This window comes from Mya arenaria, chromosome 5 (genome assembly GCF_026914265.1).
Source record: "Mya arenaria isolate MELC-2E11 chromosome 5, ASM2691426v1".
Classification (NCBI taxonomy): Eukaryota; Metazoa; Mollusca; class Bivalvia; order Myida; family Myidae; genus Mya; species Mya arenaria.
Window position 1 is genome coordinate 8,562,395 of NC_069126.1, and position 27,307 is coordinate 8,589,701.

At 36.6% G+C, this 27,307-nt stretch overlaps 1 protein-coding gene across 7 annotated transcripts in view; it reads left to right on the forward strand.

The window, feature by feature from the left end:
• LOC128233978 (uncharacterized) overlaps positions 1-22,071 on the forward strand; it is a 66,913-nt gene extending 44,842 nt beyond the window's left edge. For all 7 annotated transcript variants that reach the window (XM_052947889.1, XM_052947892.1, XM_052947890.1 and 4 more), the window contains 13 exons: positions 771-893; positions 1,478-1,555; positions 2,322-2,418; positions 3,663-3,812; positions 4,220-4,322; positions 4,835-4,979; positions 5,637-5,821; positions 6,279-6,421; positions 6,772-6,964; positions 8,529-8,644; positions 9,580-9,765; positions 10,544-10,705; positions 11,684-22,071. In XM_052947889.1, the coding sequence (XP_052803849.1) occupies positions 771-893; positions 1,478-1,555; positions 2,322-2,418; positions 3,663-3,812; positions 4,220-4,322; positions 4,835-4,979; positions 5,637-5,821; positions 6,279-6,421; positions 6,772-6,964; positions 8,529-8,644; positions 9,580-9,765; positions 10,544-10,705; positions 11,684-18,378 (8,376 nt within the window). In that variant the 3' untranslated portion in view covers positions 18,379-22,071. The remainder of the gene's footprint in view (positions 1-770; positions 894-1,477; positions 1,556-2,321; positions 2,419-3,662; positions 3,813-4,219; positions 4,323-4,834; positions 4,980-5,636; positions 5,822-6,278; positions 6,422-6,771; positions 6,965-8,528; positions 8,645-9,579; positions 9,766-10,543; positions 10,706-11,683) is intronic.
• The last annotated feature ends 5,236 nt before the right edge of the window (positions 22,072-27,307 follow it).

Sequence of the window (27,307 nt, forward strand, 5' to 3'; positions counted from 1 at the left end):
TAATTAATATTTCCATAAATGCAGTATTTAAAGGTTTATCACCCACGGTTTATGTTTGTTATACATCTGTATGTATTGATTGAATAAGAGTGTCACTTTAAGTATAAGCATTTTTTGTACTAGTCTGTGAACTTCAACATGTCTCCCAGCAACCATTTTTATGAAATGTGCAAAGTCCGTGTTCTGACTTAAGATCTGAGAAGTTATCTTAATTTCACAGTTTCTTTCCTGATTTCAGACTATCGATCGTAATAATTGCTGTAAATATTTCCACTACAATGTGTCAATGTCATTAAGATGAATGCACTATGAATCATTAAAGCTGCACTCTCACAGATCAAACGTTTTGACAACTTTTTTATTTTTTGTGTAGGAACGAGCCAATCTATGTGAAAATGCATGTAAACCAGTCATATAAGACTGCTGACAAAACATTAGAGTGCAGATTTTTATATTTAAGTTAAAAATGATGTTTTATGCATTTTTCTTAAACCGTTAGTAACAGTTTTAGCCATAAAACATTAATTTTGGAACAGAAATATGAAAATCTGCGATCTTATCTTTTGTCAGCAGTCTTATATCACTGGTTTGCAGATATTTACATAAAAATTTGCTCTTTTCAAGACAAAAAATGTGTAAAAACGGTAAATCTGTGAGAGTGCAGCTTTAAATGATAGTTTTCTATTTAGATTTTTATTCTGAGTCTATACTCAGACTTCAGGCTGTTAGAAAACATGGACCCTTCAATGTTTTCTTCCTATGTGTTCCAGATTGACAATCGTGGAAACCGCCTGATGGCCGTGGATGACAGTGGCATCAACACTCCTGCCATAGCAGCCGCCCACGCCATTAAACGGTACACTGCGCAGGCCGTGGATGAAATCTCACTTGAGGTATAATTTATAGTGTGATCTGGTAAGTCAGAAGTCACCTTATTTAGGATGCTACATGGAGTAAAATCAGAAGTGATATTGACATGCTCTTCGTGTATTCTGTAAAAAAATGGAATATTTCTGAAAATATGTTTCCAAAGAAATCTTCTTTTGGAGACTGATTTACTTTTGTCCATGAATTATTATCATTAGAGATTATTTATACCTTCCATCATGTGTTTTCAGATTGTTGGTTTTCAAAGAAAAAAGTCAAGTCATTGTCATTAGCTTGTAGACGTTGTGGCCGATTCGGTGACCTTGTTGATGGGCAAAAACTTAAAACTGTTAAAGATATTTAAATGAAACTTGGTATAACCGTTGCCAGAAGCTTTACGAACATGTGTGTAAAGGCCCATAACTCTGGCTATAATAATTATTGAGAAATGCTTCTTGTTTGAATGTAAAAAAAACAAGAAAAGAGGAGCATTGGCATTCAATCTGCAGCTATCTTGTTACAGCTTGTCTGTTCTTTAGTCAAGTCTGAAGGTATTTGGAAGTTCACCTGTTATGAAATAAAAAAGATATTCAAAAATCATGTATTTCAGGTAGGGGACATTATTTCTGTGATAGATATGCCGCCAACAGACGATACCATATGGTGGAGAGGGAAACGTGGGTTTGAGGTAAGTGTACTATATTGCTCTGGTGTCTCCCATTGCTCTTGGTCCATGATTACTAACAGTCTCATGTACAAGTCTAGACTCAGATAAGCACTTTTATTAGCAAACAAAGAATCATCTTTATTCTGTTTGTTGTACGAAAATAATGTATATTATTGTACAGTTTCGAATAGTAATAAATTCAGGATATTTCATCATGAACACTCATTTAGAAGGAAAGTTACAATGAAATGAAGATTTACAGTTTTGCTCTCGACTCTGAACTCAGACTTGAGACTGTTCGTAATCATGTCCCCTTGGCCCGTAAGTCTTGGTTTGAGACTCAACTTAAAACTGCAAATCTTGGTTTTGTTCTGAAACAATGGTGGTGGAAATTGCTGTATAGTTGGGCTATATATATATATATATATGTTTGGCTAATGCTACTATTCTTATACTTCTGTTTTAATTTGACTATGAAAAATTTAAGAAATCAACTCAATTACTTAAGATCTTACATGAATACCGCCCCAGTTCTCTCATATTAAGGCTTAGATGGAAAGTCTTAAATATATTTTGAAAAATTGGATATGACATCAATGAGTAATTTGCATTCAATATTCTTTGACATTTGATCAGTAAATTTCTATTTGAAGTTATCCCGTCAGAATGTATTTCTTAGAATGTTTGTAAAGATGGTATTTGCTATAAAGACAAACAATTAGTAGAATTTAAATGCGAAGATTGGATGAAAATGTCATGAAATGTAGATGTTAATATGTACTTTCAGGTTGGGTTTTTCCCATACGAGTGTGTGGAGGTGATTGGAGATAAAGTGCCGCAGGCCGTGGTCAGTGGGGTCCCAGAAACACCCCAAAATAGGGCATGTAAGTAGCATGGAGGTTTATTTGGATAAGCAGTGTCATTTATGTCTCTCCTCGTTACCATTATGTTGTCTTGAACGAGTCTGTGTTTTGGAGAACACGTTGCTAGCAATGCACAGTCCATTACAAATCAGGCCCCAATTTCTCGAAACTTCTTAAGTTTGTTAAAACAAGATTATGCTATGCTCACTATCTTTGTTTTTCTCTAATTCCCGATATAATTTCTTCTTTCAGAGGTTTTAGACTTTAAATAGGAATTATCCTTCTGATAATCACAATAAACCATTTTCCATTTATCAAAATCATATTTATGTATGTATTTTGGCCTATTAAAATTAGCAACTTAAGCCTGTTAAGCTTAAAGGCCTAGTTTAAGGAATGTTTGGCATGACAATCTCGTGGTGTGCATCTCCTGCTAATTGCTCTGATGTCACAGTAGGGGCCAATTTCCTGTTTATTTGTTTATGGGCTCAGGGTTATTTAGGGTCCATTTCTATAATAAAACCTCCAAAAGCCACAGCAGGATACTCAGATCAGAGATCTGATAAGACAATTAGGCAATTAGATTTAGATCAATACACAGAGGTTGTGTACAATACAAGTTGTTATTTTTTTTAATTTTTTTTTTTGGGGGGGGGGGGTCACTTATAGAAGGATTAAACTAGGCCTTTAAGAAGTTTTGAGAATTTGGGGCCAGGGGTTCTAAAGTTTAGGATTAATCCTGAAATCAGGATTGAGAACATTTTATTTTAGTCTATTGTACAGTTATGAAGATTTTTGCGGGGACATTTGCATTGAAAAAGTAGGAAGTACCTTGAAATAAATTTAAATAACTTTGGTAACAATTTCAAAAGGGATCTAAGCCCCTTTATTCTGATTTTGGCATGATTCCCTCATACTCAAACAGACCCCAGTTTTTTTTAGAATTGACAATTATCAGCGATTAAAAACCTTTATAATAACATTAAGATTGGAATGATTGTAAAAGAACATTATATTTATCACTCTCATTGGCACGAGGTTATGTGAAATAGTGGTCTTGTATTGTGGGGGAAACCGGAGTACCCGGAGGAATCCCACTTGTCCCATAAACCAAACACATCTGCGCCCAGGCCAGGAATCTAGCCAGGTTGCCTAGGTGAGAAGTGTCCACGCTAACTACTGTCTTACTCAGAATTTTCTTTATTAGTGTTAAGTAGTTTTTTTAATAGTTTTAAACATAGTAATTCTTTCTCATATATCTACAGTACTGAAGAAGCACGGGAAGTTCATCTCATTCCTGCGACTATTCTTCAACACGCGGCCAGAGCGTATACAGCTGAAGCAGTCTGGGATCGTGAAGGAGCGAGTGTTTGGATGTGACCTTGGAGAGCACCTCCTGAACTCAGGACATGATGGTAAAGAAAAATGGTTGGATTGTTTTGGGACGTTCAACCTCCTTTTTGGTATAAATTTGAAAACTCAAAGCTTATTTTACAAGACAGTCTGACTGCTTTAACATGGCACACAGTCGGAACTCATGCTATATTTTTCCAATACAGACTATACTGTGTTCAAAAAGGCTAGTGAACTTTGTAATGCATGAATATTCATCAACCATGACGATGTTTCCATATTGCCTGAGGGCTGTAATAGAATGTCTGGGTTTCACCTCATTGATAATTCATGAGTATGATGAGTCTAGGGTAATTTGCCATGGGTATATTTGGAATTAAATAATTATATATAAACTGGGTACGGATGCAGTGCACAAAGTGGATTTAAAATTATGATGTTCTAGTATATTTGGTATGTATGATTACAGTACCACTGGTGTTGAAGAGCTGTGCAGAGGTAATTGAAAGTCATGGCCTGGTGGATGGGATCTACAGGCTGTCAGGAATCACCTCTAATATACAGAAACTCAGGTTTGTCAGGGCCCTTTGAGCAAATATTTGGAACAGGCCGAGCCTTGCCATTATGGGAAACTTTAGCGACTTGTTTCATGAAAATGGGAAAATACTTTTGTGTTCTTAATTCTGATCTTTTAAATTTGATATATCTACACAATTTACACTATTTTAACTACTACACAAAGTTTCTTCTGAATTATCATCATTCATTGCTAATTCAGGGAAAATTTCATGAAACATGGAAATCTTGTCATTTTTGTTAAATGGGATTGGAAATGTTAGCCAATGTTTAATGCCGACAATAACCAATACTAGCCATTGTTTAATTCCGACAATATCCGATTTTAGTCATTGTTGTATATATATATATATAATATATCAAAAGGCACTTATATTACAAGATTATTTTTACGCAGCGTAAATTAAAATGGAGATAAACAAAGTCTATGTATATTGGCTATGTATATAATATGAATTCTTGTATGTATGTTATTTGTAACGTAACTGAATATTTGGTTCCTATCCAGACTGGCGTTTGATGAGGACCGGGTACCGGATCTGACGTCAGAGGAGTACCTCCAAGACGTCCACAGTATCTCGTCTCTTCTGAAGATGTACTTCCGTGAACTCCCCAACCCCCTGCTCACGTACCAGCTGTATGACAAGTTCGCTGTAAGTTGTGTATACATGTATAGACTCGTTACGTAGCTTTTCACAGTATACCCTTGCTATTTAAGATAAACTTACACGAGCTGCCAAATCTTCTGTACACTCACAAGCTGTATGACTTCTGTACACTCACAAGCTGTATGACAAATTCAATGCTAGTTGGATGATGGATGATTCCTTTAAGAGGAGGTTTCCATAAAAGAAGCATTGAATGTTAAAGCAAGTAGGCTGATGCTTGCTTTAAATAAAACAATTAAACTCTGCTCTTTTTTTGCACATGTTACTTATTTTTGTGTTACTTTGGAAACCTGACAGACATATCCGTATTACTTTTATGGCTGTATCGTCATCGGCGTTGCACTTTTGTTTCCGATCAACAACTTTTAAACTACTTGGTTTTGAGTCTTTAAACTTAATATGCACATCTGTCATGGTCAGTAGATGACTTTGGGGTTAATAAGTCTAAGGTTATGTTAATCTTTAGTAGAAAAAATAAAGGCATTTCCAACGGGCAACACGATCTGATTTCCAGGTTTCATAACAAATGGAAATAGTTGTATTGACAACCTTTAAAACAGTGTATTAATTGACTATACCACATGAAATAATTTGTTTATGTTGTCTTTGTTACATTACACTCATTCTTTGATATATCTGCAGAATGCCGTTAAAGATGAAGAGAACAAGTTGTTACGTATCCATGATGTGGTGCAGCAGCTGCCGCCGCCCCACTATCGCACCACCGAGTACCTGATGCGCCACCTTGCGCGCGTAGCGGCACATTCACACGAGACTGGCATGCATTGCAAAAACCTCGCCATTGTTTGGGCACCCAATCTCTTGAGGTATTTTAAACTTTGTATAAAATGTATGAAAGTGCAATTTGGTTTAACCAGTATTTATTTAGACTAATACAGTTATTACACAAATAATGGATACAAAATCATATTGTTTGAGATCGAAAATATTTAAACATACACTTGCAATTTAGAATTATAGATTTACAGAATTAAGATGTAAGCAAATTTATTTTTCTATGTCACTCTTCTGGTGTACATTGATGGAATTATTTTTGATAGTTGCTATAGAAATATGAATTTTACAAGACTGGAAATACATAAAGTTTGTAGATTATTTATTCACAAAATTAAAAATGCTCCATATACAATGAAGTCCAATTTTTGTTTGAAACTGTGCTTTTACATAATAATATGATATCACATGATAAATGGTGATGGAACAAAAGGTTCCTACTGTTATGTTGGTGTGAGAGTGTGTGTTAAGAAAAAGTTGATTTTACAGATCTAAGGAGCTTGAGACAGGGGGTGGGGCTGCTGCCCTCCAGGGGGTTGGAATACAGGCTGTTGTAACAGAGTTCCTTATTGTGTATGCTGATATACTCTTCAGTGACAAGATGCCTTCCTACTCTTCACCAGAACTGAGAAGTAGGTTACCAGTATTAATGTCAACTGTGAAAATCTAGCCCCAATTTCTCAAACAATCTTAAGTTCTTAATAACAGTGGGGCTGATTCCCTCCAGGGGGTGGAGATACAGACCATTGTAACAGAGACATCAGCAGAGTGGAATATGGTGGTATTGCACTGGAGTGGAGGACAGACTTCTGTATTTAGAGATATGCATATGATGTGAATTTATGATTTGTATACAACAATAATTATTTGACAGCACTATATTTTTTTTTTTAAATTGGAACGTGGGCAACATATAAATTTGTAATGGCCTTAATGGACAAGGTGATATTAAATATAAACATTATTCTTTTCTTTTCCACAGAAACCCAGAAGAAGCCCCGCCCCAAGTCCCTGGCCATCTCGACCCCAACTCGTCTCCTGTCTTTAGAGGAAGCCAGAGAGCGGGCCCTCTTGGGTAGTTTCGTAAAGCCTGACCAGAGGTACATCGACGTGGGTGGTGGGCCCCAGAACCTCCCATCAAAGTACCACACTGTTATAGACCTGCCGGGATACAAGTAAGTTTATGAGTAAATATGTGGTATGAGTTTAAACAGGAATTGGGAAACTTTAGCTATTTATTCTTACACTAGCCAGGGTCTATATATCAGAAGCATCTTAAGCAATTTTTAACATATCTTAACTTTAACAAGTGTTAAATTTGGAATTGTTATATTTCTTCAAAAACTATTTCTTTAAAAAGAAATTCTTTAAGAATTTTCATTTTTAAAAACTTAAGTGTCCAAATTTTAATAGAATATACACAAAGCATAACACTTACTACCTGTGAGGGCTATTCCATTTAAACATATAAACCCTGGGGGAAGGCACTTTTAAATTATACCTCCCCCCCCCAACAGAAGCAATTTTACCCTTTTGGGTTTAAATTATGGAAAAAAGACACCCACCCATATACTATTAATATAATTGCCTTCCCCCAGTGGGTTATATGTTTTACTGGAATAGCCCTGAAATAAAACAGTTAAGGAAATTGTTAAATTGAAGGAAAAGGAACAATTTTTACTAAAGATGCTTCTGTAATATGGCCCCAGTCAACCCCACACTAACAAGTTTTAAATTTAATTTTGAATAAAAGGTAGATATGCCATACAGATATGTATCCTGGCACCACTGGAACGTTATCATTGCTTCTCAAAATCGACAATGCTACTGGTTTCTTACCAAGGAAACAGATACCGGCGTGATTCTATATAAGCCATCAGCTTTTGTCACAAGCGAAATAAAATAAATTGACCAGTTGCCAAAGCAAATTACAGCAACTTGTCGAGGTCATTTGGCGAGGATTTTCAGTTTATCCATTTGACAATGTAACAACTTATAAAATATAATCCTGTGATTGGTCAACTAGGGTTTCAGCCAGGTTTTAAAAAGGACACAGTGCTGCAATAAAAGGACAGGGTGGTGAAGGACAAAAGGGCACATTGTATCAGGCGGTGTATAATTAAAGCATTATGAATTTCATTGAAAATGTTAGAAATTGTGCTTATTTGAAGTGCTTTACTAATTATGTAAAGTTTGTTTGACTGCATAATCTCATTTGAAGTTTTAATCAAAACAAAAGAAATAATGGATTATCGTAAGTATTTAATTCTTTGAAGGCAAGAGAGTGCACATGCTGGCCTCCATGAGAGCAAAAGAGTGCTTCCAAAAAGGACAGGGAGCAGCACCCTTCCAAATTTCTAGTCAACTGGCCCAAATTTCTAGTCAACTGGCCCAAATTTCTCAAAACTTCTTAAGTCTCTTATAACAGGATTAAGCTAAGCCCACTTTTTTGTTTTTTTAATAATTTGCATAATATTTAATTCTTTAAGAAAGTTTTTACTTTAGATATGAATTATCTTTATGATTATCACAATAAACCATTTTTCGTTTATCAAAATTCGATTTCAATATATGTATTTTGACTAATTGAAATATGCTACTTACCTTAAGCCAGTTAAACTTAATAAGTTTCGAGAAATTTGGCTCTGTGAATGTTTGATTGACATATTGCGACTAATGAATTAATAAACACTCCAAACAAAGTTTGATTGCTAACATTCATTGTAATTTCCATTACAGAAAGAAAGGCAGTAAAGACAAGGGGAAGAAGTCTCCCGGAGGGCTGAAATCTCTCTTCACGAAATCACGCACTGGCAGTGTACGATCAAAGGGGCGTAAGCCTGGCAGTATACATGGTATAGTGACTTCACTGGTTATACTTCTTGATTGTAGTTATACTGTCTTAAAATAAATTAGGTTCCAATGCCTGTAATATTATAATGCTATTAATTAGGTGACTTCATATTGGCCCAGTTATTTGTCCGATGTTAGCTGTATTTGCAAATACTGCTGACAGAGGACAAATCACTCGGCCAATATGAAATAAACTAAATAATAAATATTTAAATAATTAGTTATTCCTTATAGTACAACATTTTGGTGAAAAAAAACAAGATTTTACCTTAAGTTTATATTCAAGCTTATTTATCCCTTTTTTATTCATGGTTTCTGCTTTTCTTGACTGGACATTGCTAATTTTGACATGCATCCTTTTGGTGACATTGCACAGACTTATAAATAAATCACTGAACATTCTAAGGAAGCATATCTTTTCATCTTTATTTCATAAATCTTTGGCCAAAAGTAATTTTCTCTCCCTTTCCTTGTCCAAAAAGATAATTATTGTGAAATTCACCAACAGGTTAAATACAACTGTATTATCAAACCGTACAAAGTAGTTGGAAGTATTTAATAGGCTAGTAATTCCAAATATGTTTTAAACGAGGCACAGAATTTTAAAAACAGTCAGTAACACGGAAAACAAAATGGCTGCTTTTTAAAATAATATACAGCATTTTTCTCATATAAGGGCGAGTTTCGACAGCCAATGAAAATGGTCCATTCCTCTAATCCTGTATTTGGCGAGTTAAGTAGCCAATTAAAATGGCAGAAACTCATATTGGCTGACTTTGGTGGAGTTTTGGCATATACATTTGTATTGTCGTCAATTTTCTAGTATTGGCACTACGCTTGTCCCCATATCGCGTCAGTTACGTGATAGTTGATTAATAATTCCTTAGACGAAGCGTTACATCGATGTTCTCATTACAATATAACCTGTACTTTTCAGAATCTCTCAACTTTGATATCGGAGATCGGAAAGCCATCACAGAGGAAGACGTGCAGCACTGGAAGCGTCGACGTCTACGCAGTGCAAAGAGCGCAGAATCCCTTCTGTCTCTACCAATCACAAGTCGCCTCGGAAGCCCACTCAGTGAAAGTCTGGATCCTAACAGACTCATGATCATACTGGCAGGTATGTCATAGTGGCTATGGTTATGTTTTATAGGGCCATATTATCAATAATTGTTTTCTACAATCGATTTTAATCGACTCCGTTATTCTTTGTGATATTGAGATATATTTTGAAACAAAACGTTTGACTGAAAAAAAACACCTCTTGTTTTGATTTACAATTCACAATTGCTTGAGAAAGTATTCAATTAAAAATTGTAATTTTATACACTCGTTGATTTTATAATAAAGTGCATGTTCTTTTGAATAAATCAAAAGAGAACGGTCATACAAAAAGTCATGCATTGATCATTTTTGATAAAGAAATTAATGGAAAAAAAATGAAAAGAACAAGTGAACAGATCTTCAGGCCCCTGTTTCTGTGAACTTCTTAAGGTTAACAAGCTTAAGTAGCTTATTTCTACAAGCCAAAATACATACTTAAATTGGATATTTTATGAATGAAAAATTATGTATTGTGATATTCATAAAGATAATTGCTATTTGAAAGTCTCTTAAAAAACAACAACCTCTTGATAAAGAAAATATTATGCAAATTATATAAAAATAAAAATATTGAGCTTAGCTTAATCTTGTTAAAAGGGACTTAGGAAGTTTCAACAAATTTGAACCAGAGTTTGTAGAAACCTACCAATTTTGTTATTAAAAAGATTAAGTCAGTGTTGTATGTCAAAATTTCGTCTTCTATAAAAAACATATGTATCAGATTTTGTTTTTTTTCACTTATGACATATCTAAAATGAAAAATGTGTTAACCATGAACATAATGCTTGTTACAGGTAAGCAGGATGGCAGCCCAACCAAGAAGTACAGTCGCTCCGTATCCGTGGAGTCCCCCAAATCTCTCATAAACTCCGGGGATTACTCCTACTCCTACCCTTCATTTGTCCTGGACGATGACTCAGACTGCCGGGAAATGGCCATTGATGTGAATCCTAAAGGTGAGGAAAAGACGACTTTTGGAGCCATAAATCTGTTTTAAAGGGATTGTTATTTTGGAACTCCAATCAAAGAGCGTATGACAAAATTTTGTCGATTGTTAAGAACTTTGTTAATGTTAACATTAAGGTTGACGACATTGCTGTTAACTTTAAAAGGTGAAATATTTGATGATGGGCTTATATGTTTGATTGAAACAAGAACAACTGAACCAATTGTCTCAAATCATGTTAGAAATACTGCAGATCACAAGTGTATCTAATAAATTTCCAGAGTGGTAAAGATTTGAAAGTTAACAATGATTATGTTAACAACAATGTTGTTAACTTGAACAAAGTTCTGAACAATCTGCCCAATGTAAAATAAAATCATTCATTTCAATATTAAGCTATTTTCAAAGTAAGTGTAATTTTTTTTTATTTGAACTTGTTTTAGCAAAATTTAATTCAAAAATGTATTTATTAGAAATATTTTACCTCACTTAGGCTAACCATACCCAAATTTATTTATACATCAATGAACTGCAATACTAAAAAACATTCAATCCTTTATTACACAATTTGTTTTGAAGTATGAAATCTTTAATAACTTTTAAGGGTTATAAATTCAAAAAAGCAATCGTATCATGAAGGTATTGTGTTAAATGTTACTGTTTAAATGTTATTGATTTAACAACGATTGTGAAGAAAGTTATGCTAACTTATGCTAATTCCCTCTCATTGGCACAATTATCCTCTATTGACTTGTCTCTCTCATTGGCTCTAGTGTGGTCTAGTATTGTGGGGGTAACTGGAGAACCCGGAGAGAAAACACTTGTCAGGCTTTGTGACCACCAACCAAACTCGCATGCCGCAAAGCTGGGAGTTGAACCAAAGTGGCATTGGTGAAAAATGAGTTGGCTGATCACTGTGCTAATCAGGCATTAAAAAAAACATGTGAATTAAAAAAAAAACTATAAGAAATTCATGTTTATATTTCAGATATTGAGCTGGACTTCAGCAAGGAGAATGAACCTCAAAGTGATCGGGAGAAATCCGAGAGCCCTGACGGTGTACGTCGCAAGCAGTCCTTCATACGAGATGATAAAAAACGTCGTGTGATCTGCCACCGGCGTGTCCCTTCTGCCCCCACGACCCCTCGTTATGACCAGCGCTCCAGCTGTGAGGACTCCAGTGACTATGAGATGGCTGATAAATGCACCTCGCAGCCTGCATTGGAGAGTAGGCCATTTACAGGAGTGGGGAGTGCGCGAAATGTGAGCAGTGGGCGGAAAATGTCAGGAGAGAGTGAACACTTTTATGTGCACAGGATAATGTCTCCAAATGTTGTGGATAACAGTAATGAGAGACTGTTGGAAGATAATGGAGCGGAGAAAAGGAAGGGGTCGAAAACTCCTCCTAAAGATAGAAAGAAACTCAAAGAAGCCAAAGATAAAAGCCCGTCTTTTGATGGGATTCATAGTGATGCTCAGGATGGGAGTAGATTCAGGAGAGCTAGTGAACCGGAGATGCATGTTGGTGATTCCAAAGGATCGAAAACTGAAATAATTAAAGAGCTTCCTGAAAGTCCCGGAACGAGAAGAAAACTTTGGGGTTCCTCACCGTCAAAAAGTGAACAGCTGATTCCTAGTTCCTCAAAAACTGAGGAACAGACTTCCAAATCTAAGTATAAGGTGGTTCGTAGAAATCATGACTATGCAGAGATTGATGAAAGTAAAATGATTGAGATGGTTGAAGCAAGGACTAACTTGTCTTCCAGTAGTGACACGAATATTGATAGTGCCCACCATTATCGTGTAGAAAGTATTAATAGTGTGAAAAGTGAATCTCAAAAAGACGCTAGTGCTTCAAATAGAGTACTTGAGACAGACTTTCCTGCAGAGTCATCTGTTGAGGATTTAAACAGTGATGAAAGTGCTAGGGAAAGAACAAGTGATTTATTAACGGAAATTACAAAACTGGAGCAGGGACTTCAGAGTTTTCCAAAGAGTAAAGCAGGAAAATCTATGACAAAGTGTGTCAGTATTCCTTCAGATATACAAAAATCTCTAGAAAATATTCGGAGTCATAGCGGCAGTCACTCGGATATAACTTCCTCATTAACAATAAGTGAATTGTCAGTCTCGCAAGACAATGTGTTTTCTGGTAACGGGAGTGATAGTAATGGTTTGCATGGGGAACGTAGGAGAAGGAGTACCTCTCTTGATGGATTAAATGATGAATCCCCAATGAGTCGGACTCTTAAAGAAATAAACGCACAGATAGATCAAGCGTTTAAAAGTGAAAAACATAAAGCACAGACTTTGAAAGAGATGCAGGCTGCACATAGAGCGTGTATGAATAAACAATCAAGTTTTGAATCAGAGACAATGCCTTATGATGATGAACTGAATGTTACGCCCACTGGCCATAGGCGATTTGGAAGCATGAGGGATACCGATGCACACTCCCCTGTTTCAAGGCGGTCAAACACAAGTGTTAATTCTGAAACTGCTGATCACCAGAAAGATCCTATGCAAGACCATGGTAACCAGTATGTGGAAAGGCCTAAATCTGAAATTCACATAGTGGATGCTCCTGATGTGATAAAGGCCCCAGTGCGGCACAGTAACCAGGCAATGGAAGTGCCTGTTACCATGACAACGCCCACCAGACCCTCTCCCCCACAATCACTGGATATCGTGTCTTCCACTTCACCAACAAAACAACCACATGTGTTACAATCAGCTTTGTCAGACCCCTCCATGACTGAAACTTCAAATAAAAACAAGGTTGTGTCCCCAGATCACAGCCCATTTTCCAATGTACCACCAGCAAAAACTGGCTTTCGTATGAGTGAAGAAGACTTTCAGAGGATCTTAATGGCCGATCCAGATTCACTGAAGCAGTTGGAACAGAGCATGATGTACAGTCCAGTGCGAGCGAGGAGTAAAGCGTTCCCAGATGACAGGTCAGCCAGGAGTAGCCTTGCAAGCCCCATGGAAGGCATCATCCCAAGGCCAAGGTCAAACAGGTCAAGTTTGGCAAGCCCAGATGCCAGCCCGGGCACGTTCCGCAGCCAGGTGCACAACAGGAGCTTTGGAAGCCCTGAAACTAGCCCCCTTACTGGTAGACCCCCAAGGAACCAGGGTACTGCTAGCATCGAGGCCAGTCCACAATCAAGACAAAGGCAAATTCAAGATCAGTCACTTGTTCCTGTAGAGAGCAGTCCCAAATCTGGTACTAGACAGAAAAGCAAACTTCCAGTTCCAAGCAGCACAGAGGCGAGTCCAACTTCCCGGGGGAAACACAACCAGTCATTCAGCAGTTCTGACGGTAGTCCACAGCCTCGCCAAAAACAAACACCAAACCAGTCTTTCAGCAGTGTAGAAGGTAGCCCTCGGTCTGGTAGACAAACTTTGAACCAGTCTTTTTCAAGTGTGGAAGCCAGTCCACCCTCTAGACAGAAAAAGCAAACATCTTTGAGCAGTTCAGACAGCAGTCCTCATTCGAGACAAAGATTAAACCAGTCTACTAGCAGTTCAGAGCCAAGTCCACAATCAGCTAGAAGTAAACTGAACCAGTCACATAGTAGTATTGAGGACAGTCCTCAGTCAGCAAGGCAAAAAATAAACCAGTCTTTCAGTAGTTCAGAAGCCAGTCCACAATCTTCCAGCAGACATCTTGGTGCTAATTATAACCAGTCTAGTCCCCAGAAAGACGCAAAAAGGTATGGACACAGTCCAACCTCTGGGAGAAAATCTGCAGAGAGTCCCCAACTTGACTTCAAAGTATTGGGAAAGAAAGAGCAACGAAAAGGCAGTAGTTCAGTCTCAAGCCCTTTATCGCCTGAACATACTCAGCCTAGATGGGAGGATCTTGCAGGCTTAAATGATTCTTTCAGCGAAATCAACATGGCTGTCTTCAACGACAACTGGAAGAAATGTCTAGCACCTACTGGTGATTCTATACGCCAGTCTAATACTACGTCAGGCTCAAGTGAGCAGCTTACGCCGCAGAATGATTACCATGAAGTCAGCACAGGGACTGATACAGTTGTTTTAGAACGTCCCTCAATCAGGAGGAAAGCCAATGTAAATACTGCTCCAGTGGAAAGTAAGGTTGAAAAAGTTCGAAATTCAAACGCTGAAATTGAAACCTATGACAATGTTCCAGAACATGAGGCTTTTCTGATACAAAAACAACAAGAGAAGCAGTTAAGACAACATCAACAGAAGCAACAGCCACAGTCACAGCAGCAGCCAACTCAACCACAACAGACACCCCAGCAACCAGCTCAACAGTCACAGCAGCAGAAGCAGCAGCATCGGAATCCTCGCTATGTGAAACATTTTACAGATGATATTCTGGTCACACAGAGGCGGCCAGTTGTAACAAGGAGCCACACTGTGCCAGAATCAGCTTCCCTTCCCCAGTCCCCGATATCAGGCCGGACCGGTATCACCTCACCCACAGGGATTCTGGAACATGCCAGCAGTTTCGAATCTGCCTCTACCATAGCTGGGCATTTGTATGGTGTGCCATTCGAAGGAGCTTTCTCAGATCCTTCTGGAATAAGGAAATCAAATACCACCCCTGCTCTGACAAGACAAACTTCCTTTGATTCATCCTATAAAAAGTCAGTACGAGTAACCAGTCTAGGGTCTTCTTTTGAAGAAGCAGACTCAGAAATCAGAACCAGTCATTCTACCTCGAATATCCAAGGTCAAGGCTACCAGGGGTCCTTTGTTACAATGACAGCAAATGGGAGAAGCCTCTCAGATATGACAACAGGAGCGGGGTTTAGATCATCAACAAGGCAATCAAACCAGTCTTCTGTTCTTATTAGGTCAGAAAGTACCCAGTCTGCAGATGTTGCCTTCTCAGATGTGAACCAGTCTAATCTGGCTGATCAGAGCAGCAGTGCACAGTCTAGTGTTGGTACCCTGCTACCTCAAATGCTGGAAGAAATGGACGTTAATGAAAGCTGCCTGGGTATCGCCTCCCACCAGAATATGTCCAATGAAATGAAGGAGATGATGCAAGAACAAATGAAGGAGCATGCTGGGATATTATCCCCGCTTGATGAAGTCATGGCACCATTTTCTAGTATCGGATCACCCCGGTCAAATACGAGGTCATTCTTCGATACCAGTCACCCATTGGCTGGGTTTGATATGGAATCTTCTATAGAGCTACCTGCTGATATCGGCCTAGTCAATCTACCAGAGGTTAATATTCAGTATATATCTGATGGTCCTACTCTCATTGCCACACCAACGGTTCTAAGTCAGCTTCATTTCACCCCAGCCAATAACCAAAGGCCCCATCAGCCCATTGACAACACAGAGGAAGAATTTCAAAATGCAATTAATGATGACCTAGAGAGAAACATGGCTAGTTTACAAGGTTACATGCCACACCATGCAAATGTTTGTGAACAGCCAGACAGGTTTGGTGATGATGTTTCCTGTGAGAGGGTTAACGGTAGAGAAATACCACTGTCTGACATTAGAGGCTCAGTGCAAGTGAAGTATACACCTGTGCCTGGGACTCAGGGAGGTCTACAAGCACCTGGCCTAGAACATCTAGTGATTATCCCAGCTGTGACAGTCATGGACACCCCTCCACCCGTGATGCAAGATTCCATGTCCAGTTCAACTTCTTCCCAGGTCGACCTGATGAGCACAAGCTTTACCTACCCTCAGAACTTTGACTCCTGGCACTACCACAGCCCAACCGTTGATGGCCTCAGTATGCAGGGAGATCTAGCCCCACCCCCTCTGGAGATGATCGAGGTGTGCAAGTCTGTTCTTGTGCGATCCAAGCCGCCGAGTGGTAGAGGTAAAACAGGCCAGAAACTTCTGTGGGAATATCCTGTAATCTTGGATACAAATAAACGTGAAGATGTGAAAAAGAAAACTGAGAGAATTAAGTCTGTGCCCTCAGCTCAGGATAACTTCAGTTCTGAACGGGGTGAGGAGATTCTTGTCTTGGATAATAAGCCGAGTTTGCAGAAAAAGACGGGAGGTGAGCCAAAGTCGAAAGTTAAAAGTAAACAGATTGGAGATGTAGTTGATTCTGACCAAGGTGAAAACTCTGCATCAGAGGACGATGTTTTTGTTGACCCAAGTGAGGTAACGCCGGAAACTAGCTTCTATGCTGCTGGGTCTAAATATTTCAAAAGAAGGGACTTTCTGAGTTACGGGCATTTCCCTGCTGGTGTTTTAGGGGAGGGGGAAGGAAGAGATGACCAAGTGTTTAGCTTTGAGATGCCTCCTAGAACATCTCTTGATGAAAGTATGCTAGCTAGATATGGGGAAATGGCAGAGCACCAAGCAGCGTTAGATGGTGATGTGTCTGACATCCGGGGGGACTTGATGGATATTGGTCATGAAAGTGCTGAAGATATTCGGTTTAGTAAAGCTCACCGGTCCAGTAAACTGCTGACTTTGTGTGAACGGTTTGAAATTACACAGGATAGGCCAGATTCTGGTGAAATCGATAAGAAGAAGATGATCACTCCACCGGAAAAAAACATTGTGTCTTCTATCAGACAGATGCATGAGTCACTGGAAATCGACAATAAGGATGGGGAACCAACTGATGCAGGCCAAGCACAGAGAACCAGGAAACCATCTCACGATGATGATACTGGAAAAACCACTGAATTGAGTGTGGTAATTTGTAAAACGCCTACGAAAGATGGTGCGTTTGGGTTTGGTGAGACAAGTCAGAAAAGTCCAGTAGGAATTCCTGTGGCAAGCAGATCCAAAGACATGCATTCACCGCAAGGAAAGCCGCCGAGATATAAGGGCAAAACACGAACGCCCAGCGAATCATCATTAAGTGAAACGGAAGGCTTTAAATCCACACAGGTAAAGAGCCGAACAGATGTTTCTCCAAAATTACGTTATGATGGCTCACCAAAGGGCCAGAGGCAATCAACACTTTCTTCCGAAGAGGGGTCACCGAAGATGCTCCCCCATAGTGGTGCTGCGAAAGGTCAAAGGTATTCCACAGAGGTGTCACCTAAACTCTCCTCCCGAGGCAAAGAGGGTCCTCCAGTGTTACCGAAACATGGCGGCTCTCCGACTCTGCCTAAAACGGAGACTGGTATGTCCAGAATACCTGTTCCTAGACAGAATAGTTTTACGAAAGACGACTCAAAAACAGACTCAAATCTCAGTGTCAGCAGTTCACCGAAAGGTGCTAGGTCTAGCTGGGGTGGTGTTGAGAGCAGCAGCGCCATTAAAAGAAACAGCGACCCAGGTGATTCAGGGTCAAGGTCAAGAATCCCGACATCGGATAGTAGCAAAGCAGACACGCTTTCTAAACTACCTACACCAAGTGCTCAAAAACTCAGAGAGAAAAGTGATAAGGACAAAGCTGAGAAGAAAAAGAGAAGAGGTAGTATTAAAGAGCTTACCAACATTTTTGAGGAGAAAATTGAAAATTTAGGTAAAAGTTCCAATGGTCAATCCCCTTCACAAGTCAAACTTAGAAGTCGTGTGCGTAGTGTTTCACCTAACAGTGCCATGAACAAATCCCCAACGCAACTCCCTAATGTTCGCCACAGTATGGAAATTCCCCCTGCCCACAGACTGGATACCGGGGCTGGGTCAAGGTCCTCAGAAGGAAACATTAAAATGGGTTCGGTCAGAATGGGCCCTAAACCATTCTATGGTGCTAAGTAGAATGTGATAGTTCTAAGTGATATGTACATTGATGTAATTAAGAAAGATTTATGTGTTGTTATAGTAACGTGGATATGTACAATATTATCATAAATCAACTGTAAATTGAGAATGCATTATAATTATGTTCTCATCTCATGTATGTCGTTAAATAGTGCTATTCTCGTAGTTGTGAGCTTCTTGCGTTACTGATCTTGTTTCAATATGAGAGACCCAATTTCTCCAAATATTGTTAGTTAGCTAATCTCACTATTTTTGTTTTGGTATACTGTTTGTAGTATTTGCATTCTTCAGAGTTGTGGGACTTTTATCTTTATTAACTTATTTTTATTGAGAAGAATCAGGATTTAGGAAGAAATATGGCTTAATGAGATTGGCTTACTTAAGCTTGTTACGCGTAAGATAATTCTTGAAAATTCTTAATCATAACAGGCTTTAGTAGCCTATTTCATTACTGGTTTAAGTATCTTATTGCACTAAGTCAAATCAAATGCTTATACTTGATATAACATTACAAAAAGCAGTTTTTCATGCTTATCTTAAAGATAATTTCCATTAAAAGTCTTAAAATTCTTCATAATGAAAATATTACAAAAAAACAACACCAAACCAAAACTAAGGGGCTTGGCTTGATCCTGTTATAGGGGATTTGAGATGTTTCCAGAAATTGGGGTCAGTTTTGCACTAAGATCACATAAGTGGCTGATGGTTGCCATAGAAACATTCTTGTAATTTATTCATCTCATATGAGACTTCTTGTATTTTATGTTTGTTATTTTGATTCAAATAATAGAATTATGTCATTATTAGATCTTTGTATAGGAAATTTAAGCTCATTTGTGCTGGATCACATGTTTTCGGTAATTGTCGCAATTTCATGCTGTTGTCAAGGTGATGCTTGGTCTAACACATTTGCATAAAATATGGTGCTGTCTGGTAAAACAGTCAAAATATTAGTAAAAAATTAATACAAATCATTACCATTTTCATGTTGACAGTCGTCCTTATGAAATTCTGTCATTTTTTTATATATATGTGTAATATATAGTTCAATGTGTATATACTTTAAATATGAAAAATCCATTACTTTTGCTGTAATATATCTTAAATATGAACACTTTATTACCTTTTCTGTGTAAAATAGAGCTGATCATTATTTATGCCGATTAGAACATTATCCTCATATGTATATTTATCAAACATGAAATGTAATTTCTGTCCAACTAATATTGAAAGCCCTAGGCATTAATAATCTATGTATAATTCATTACTATATGTTATTTTACAGTTAACTTCTAGTCACATTTTTTTCTCAGAATCGATGTTGTATACATGTTGTGCATTTAAAACTTTTTAAGATACGCACTGATTTTGAGTAAAATATCACGAGTTTAATCATACTGTTGTCGGACACAGGTTTTTGGTAAAATATCAGGAGCGGTATTCATAAAGCTTTTTAGTAACAATTTTCGATTTAGTGAAAGTTTGTTACTTTTGTCAATGCATATTTAAAATAATGGAGAATGGAATGAATATTATTAATTTCTTCCTTTTCCAAAATAGTAATATTTCTTTGCCTTTGATCATTACTTCAAATTAATTGATCACTTATTGTTAAGGTTTCCATTTGGCATTTATTAAACCTTTTTTTAAACAGTAATTTCACCCTTGCCTCCTTGGAGTCGTTTCTTTACATTCAGTTTCACTCACATACTGTGATTTCACTTTGTCATTAATATTGCAATATCCCACCAAGTTGAAAATTATCACTAAGATGCTATATGAATTTGGCTCCAGGTGTTTTCATCAAGATCCAAGGAGCATTCGTATACAGTTGAGATTGTCAACAGTAATGATGCATTGCTGAAATTCTCCTCAATGAATGATAAAGCTCCTTGTAGTTTTGATGAAACAGCATCCAGAATATGTAAATTCTGTTCATAATGGTTCTAGTGTTAAAGCTGCACTCTCACAGATTGACAGTTTTACTCTTTTTTTTAGTTTTCGTCTCGGAACCAGTTGATTTTTGCTTCAATTCAGTCATATAAGATGATTCACAATAGTACAGATCTCTGAAAACTGCCGAAAACCTCATTTTTCTTAAAGCGTTAGTAATGCTTTTAGTCATGTATATAAATTTTTGACCTTTAATATGAAAAACTGTGATCTGATCTTTTGTCAGCAGTTTTGTATCACAGGTTTTTAGACATTTAAACAAAAATGGCTCATTCCAAGACAAAAAATAAAAAAGTTGTCAAAACAGTCTGTGAGAGTGCAGCTTTAAAACATTGAAGTTTTTAATGTCAGTTTATTGAGATTCGCTGAAAGGCCAGTTTATTGTTCAAGTATCAAGTTTTAACTTATATTTCATTTTATAATGGTACTGCATTTAGGTCTTACTCTTAGGTATTTATGATTTTATCCTCAAGTTTATATCTGTAGATTTTAGATGGCAGGTCTGTTTAAATGCTGTTCCATGTATTTTCAATCACCAAATATGAAATGTTGCTTTGAACAATCAAAATTTTCTTTTCATTTATGGTTGTAAACAGAAATCCAAAATCAGAATCATTATCAATAATATATAGAATACAATAAACATATAATGTTTATTCAAACTTTTGTCTATTAATGTTTCAGCATTACGCCTTCATAATTTGTTTTATTTAATAAAAAGTTTTTATTTTATTTTTTTCTATTTTTGATCTTCATTATCGAAACTGATCATACTTTCTGGACCATTTTCTCATGTGTTTTTGTTTTCATGAAGAACCCAGTTTAACCTTTTTTTGATAATCATTTTCTGTTTATTTCCATTATGTATAGTCAAAATATAAATGTAGCCTAATTTAAACTTACTATTAGTAATCAACCATCAATTTCTTCCATTTAGGGTCCAAACATGTTTTATTTCACCTTTTAGATAACTTTTTTGTACCCATTTTGTTTTAATTTCTATCTAATTAACCACATGGGCATTACAACAGAGCCTGAAGGTTTCAAGAAATCTTAAAGCTGCTCTCTCACAAACTGACAGTTTTGACCATTTTTTTTCTCTCAGAATCAGCTGATTTTGGCATCAGTGCCTTCAATTCAGTCATATAAGATAACTCACAATAGAACAGATCTCAATTGTTTGGTAAACTGCCGAAAATTTCATTTTTCTTAAAGCATTAGTAACCTTTCTAGCCATAAAACATCAATTTTTAAACGTAAATATGAAAACTGTGATCCTCTCTTTTGTCAGCAGTCTTATATCACTGGTTTCCAGACATTTACGCCAACATTTGCTCATTCCAAGACAAAAAAAGGTTGTCAAAACAATCATTCTGTGAGAGTGCAGCTTTAAGTTCAGCCAATATGCAGGGGCATTCTTTTTCAAAACTTATAATGAATATTTGGTGTTGTTTTAATTTGTTCATTTATCTTTTAGGTAGTGATTTTTTATTTGGTTGAGTCGGTAGTTTCAACAAATTATTATGACTTTTTTAAACTGTTTGTTGACTGAAATTAACCTGAAACAGCTGTGAAAAGTTAACAAGCACTTACCTCTTGAGTAACTTTACAAAACTAGTACCTGTGTTTTAGCGACTTTTTGTGTGTTAGAATATAACCTGTTACAGTATCTCTTGGGTGATGTACACCCATGCTAAAACCATTATGATGTATGTGCAATAAATACAATGAAATATTCGCTGGTTTTGTGTGTTTTCAATCTTGAGGCTCCAGCCATATTTTGATAACATAACATGTTTTGGCAAATGTTTTCCTACAACTGATATGAATGAGATAAAAAAATACAGAATTGTAAACCACAGGCATGAATGAGAATGTGTGTTCCACATAATACTTAGTACCCACAGCTCAAAGGTCAAGTTAACATTCCCTTGGCAACCCCCCTTTCATGATTTTTGTTGAGAGAGACATAATTGTCACAATGGCTGTTGCATGTATGTGGGTGCGTGCATGTGTGAACGAGAGTGCATAAGTTGGTCTGTCCGGACTGGATTTTTCCCATGCTGTATTTTGACCATGCATTATAGGATTTTCCAAAAAACTACATTAAGGTTCACCATGATGAGGCACAATAACCTAGGTCTGCATCTCAAAGTCAAGGTCAAATGTTGAAATGTTCCTTGCCTGGGGTGTATCTTGACCATGCATTTAAGGATTTAAAAAAAAACACAGCCATGATGGTTCACCATGATGATGCGGCATGTCACGCATAAGACCCAGATCTGCACCTCAAAGGTCAAGGTCAGGGTTAGAGGTCAAAGGTTGAAATGATCCTTGTCTGGGCTGTATCTTGACGCATTGTATGATTTAAAAAAAAAACCTGCCTTGAAGATTCACCATGATGTGGTGGCGTGTCACGCACAAGACAGACCTGCATCTCAAAGATCAAGTTCACACTTTCAAGTCGAATTGGAAATGATCCTTGTCAGAGCTGTATCTTGACCATGCATTATAGGATTTTTAAAAAAACTTGGCATGAAGATTCACCATGATGAGGCGACGTGTCTTACACAAGATCAAGGCCTGCATCTCAAAGATCAAGGTCACGCTTAGAAGTCAAAGTTGAAGTGATCCTTGTCAGGGCTGTATCGTGACCATGCATAATAGGATTTCCAAAAACTTGGCATTAAGGTGCATGATGAGGCAGCAAATGTCACGCACAAGACCCAGGTCTGTACCTCAAAAATCAAGATCACACTTAACGATTAAATATAAAAATGAGTTCTGTTGATACACAATGTAGGACTGGTATGGCCTAAGCCTTATCCGTACTGTATCTTGACTATGCATTGTAGGATTTTCAAAAAACTCACCATGCTGAGGCGTATTTTAGCAGGTACATGTATTGTTTAACACCATATTATTTTGTGTTGCAATTGCATGGAAGAGCATTCTGTCTGTGTCAAAGGCTCTTTCAACGAGCACGACATGTTACCATGTGGTGTCGAGTTAATCATGGACTCACAGCCACTTCACCATCTATGGGATTTCTATCAAACTTAACAGATTTTACAGCGCTTTTACAAAATCTAATTTAAATTTGATACTTAATCAAAGGTCAAGATCATCCTGGTCCTTCAGTTCGAAATTCAGGGTCAATTTACTGTGGTCAGTTCAAAATCACTCGTTCATAGATAAAGGTGACACTGGTCCTATATATAGTTCAAGGTCGCTTTTTTCAAAGTACCAGGTCACTGTGGTCTTATAACTCCAGGTTTCTTACTGTTTTGGTCACCGGCTCACAGTTCAAAGCTTAGGATCACACTTTTATTGTACAGTTCCAAGCTTAAGATTGCTCTGGGAACTCTCAGTTCAAGTTCACTATGTGATATCACAGCTCAACGCTCAAGGTACTGTAAATCTGTAGTCTCACAGTTCAAATTTCAAGGTCACACTTCTGGGTTAAGTCGCAATTTAGATGGCAAATCATTTCTAAACCTGGACAAAGCTGTTGAGTGCACAGCAAGTAGGTGCCAGCACCCTACTACATTTCTGTTATAAACAGTTAGGTATATTGTGATAATCTTGGTGTCATAGATTAGGTAAATGTTGTGCAAAATATTTGACCTTGACCATAACTAAAAAAACATTCAAGATATTCAAATGAAACTTGGTAGACATGTTGACAGAGACAAAACACACGTGTTAAGCAAAGCGCATAGCTTGGGCTTTTATAATTATTGAGTTAACAAGAACAGGCAAGTGTTGGCATTCGCTCCGCAGTGCTCTTGTTAACATATGTACCGAGTTCAATGTAAATATTACTAACGTTTCTAAAGTTATGACTAAGATAAAAGCTCTGCAGTGCTCCTGTTAACATATATACCAAATTCAATGCAAATATTGTTAATGTTTTTTAAGTTATGACTATGATAAAAGGTTTTGCACTTATCTTGATGACAAGACCAAAGAAAACCCTTTTTTATATTTTAAAAACCCAACAGACATGCACATCTTTTTAATCCTATTCAAGAGTGGCACATTTTCATTTCTTTTCATTTTAAATGGAATGGTTTTCACACGCTGGAAACACAGTCAGATTCCTCTGCATGCAGTACAAACACTTCAGAAAGTACTGTTTGTTTAACATTGACCTTAAATGATAGTTTTACCATGATTTGCCCAGTTTTAAATGAGAAATATGAACTCGTAAACTGGAATCAATACGCTACTCAACAGAAACCATTCCTAAAATGACAAGTTCTGTTTACTTTTACTGTGGATGGTAATTGAATTTGGCAAGTGCAAATTTGTTCAATATATGAATGTGTACTTGATTTAATTGTATTTTTGATGATCAATAATTTGTTTAAAAGTGTACTTATCACTTAGAAAAGTAACAAGCGGATTTTTTTTTTCAAAAACTTCACAAAGATTTGTATCTTAATACAGTTCAAATATTTTGCATAATTTTCCTATTTCTAATTTTAAAAATGCATGATAATGGCTTATTACTTATGAAACCCCTTTGTAGATATTGAAAAGCTTGAAAGCCTCAACCAATATGAAGAACTATATTCCAGTACGATATGATCAGTGATTACCATTTTAAATTGCAGATAAAAACTGAAACGCCTATTAGTGTTAGAGTTTTAACGAAATGCTGTCAAAATCAATTTGCAAGTGCAGTTTTATTTTATCAAAATTGCCAGCCATTAAAGGGTTGGGGCGAGATAAAAGCTTGTGGTATTTACAACTATAGAACTGACATCTATTCGTTAAGTTTTAAGTTGTTTGAAAATGTGAAACTTCAAAAGGCATTTTGTCCAACTTTTATATACAATCAATGACACTTGGATCGACTTTCTGCTTCCGCTAAGAGGTGAATTAAAAACAATATTGAATAGAACCATTACAACTTTGTATTTCTCCGATGTTTTTATAAATAAATTTTAGAGGAGTGATTTTTCAATGGAAGCACTTCATACGTCAAGTATGAAAGTTGATTGAGACTGATTGCTCGAACGCAACACTGGTGCTGGCTGAAATATAACTTGTAAAACCTTTATGTTTACAGGCGTAAAAAAATGTTTGTTTTCGGTTTCCCGACATACCCCACTTTTTTGCCCCAACCAATAACCTTTTTATTGCCTCGAGAAATATTATTTCATTTCTTTAATTTCTTTCTTTTAAAAGCTAAAATTGATAAGAATAATTTATATATCATAGTTTTTGCTAGCAAAAAGAAGATTTTCCGACCTACCTATTCTATTTCTTTTTGGCATGAAATCGGAAACAAAAATAATATTTCCTATCGCCTATTCAAAATGAATTTTGCTTGACCTAGCTGACCCAGAAATGGTACGATATACTGTTCATCAACTGAACAATTAGTCAAATTTGACCTCCATAGCTGGCCTTTCGTTAATTCCTTAAGTTATCAGAGCCTCCATAATTAATAACGAGTGTGCGAGCACAATAGTCTGTCTGTAGTATCGACTCAAACATCAGCTAGTTCTTCTATTCTGGTTAATACCTGTCATCCATCATGCACAATTTATTCGTCAGATCGAACAATCGCCAACACTTTCTCAATTACAAGCTTTTGTGTTTAAACGGTTTATAATTACCGACTTGAAGGACTGATTGTGAAGATATATTTGAATATTTAAAAAAATAAACAAATTTAACTGGTGAGCAGTTACAAAAGTACATACACAATGGCTTTCTAGCAATTCTTTTTACGTTTTAATATGAAACTCTGTCACATTTGAAGAGAGGAAATTCCACTATAGCCAATATAAATGGATAAAGATATAAAGCTGACTATTTTTGTTTTGGTATATTTGTGCAATAGTAACATTCTCAAAGATGCACTCTCACAGATTGAACTTTTTGACAACTTTTTTTTTATTTTGTCTTGGAACAAGCCAATTTTTGCGAATAATACCTGGAAAAACCAGTTCTATAAGACTGCTGACAAAAAATAATATTGCAGCTTTCTATATTTAAGTTCAAAAATTGTTGTTTTATGCATTTTTCTTAAACCGTTATTAACGGTTTAAGCCATAAAGCATTAATTTTACAGAAATATTAAAAACTGCGATCTGAATTTTTGTCAGCAATCTTATATCATTGGTTTGCAGATATTTACACAAAAAATTGCTCTTTCCAAGACAAAAAATAAAAAAGTTGTAAAGATGGTATATCTGTGAAGTGCAGCTTTAAAGCGTTATAAGACTCCAAATGGACATTATCTGTTAGCTAATCATGATAAGCTATTTTTCATTTAGTAAAATCATGACTGAGTAAGAAATTTGGCTTAATGAAATAAGCGACATATTAAAGCTTGATACACTTAAGAAGTTTCAAGCTCCAATTTCTCGAAACTTCTTACGGTTAACAGGCTTAAGTTAAATTTGATTTTCATATATGAAAAATGGTTTATTGTAATTAGCATAAAGATAATTCCTATTTAAAGTCTAAACTATCTTAAGGAAGTAAATATAACACAAATTATAGAAAAAACAATAATAGTGAGCTCAGCTTAATCCTGTTATAAGAGACTTAAGAAGTTTTGAGAAATTTGGGCCCGATTTTCAAATAAGCTGGTCAGTGTACTGAGCCGTTGGCAATAATGTTTAAATTTGATGCCTCACATGTGACCCCATATCAATCATCATCATGCAAGTAATTCTGGCTTCCATAACTTTAATGTAGATATATATATAGTATTTTTTTTTATGTTTATTACACATTAAACACATCCCAATGATACCAGTAATATATAACATGTTCGCTGAAGTTCTTTAGCTATATGCAGGAATGCCACCGCAAATTATTTAAAAAGGAAGTAACCAGTACGAAATAGGACTAACCATATCATATTATATATAAAAAAAATCAAATTTTGTATAGATAAGATATAAGCCAACTATTTTAATTTTAAAGTTTTGTGGCCAAGAAGGTGGAA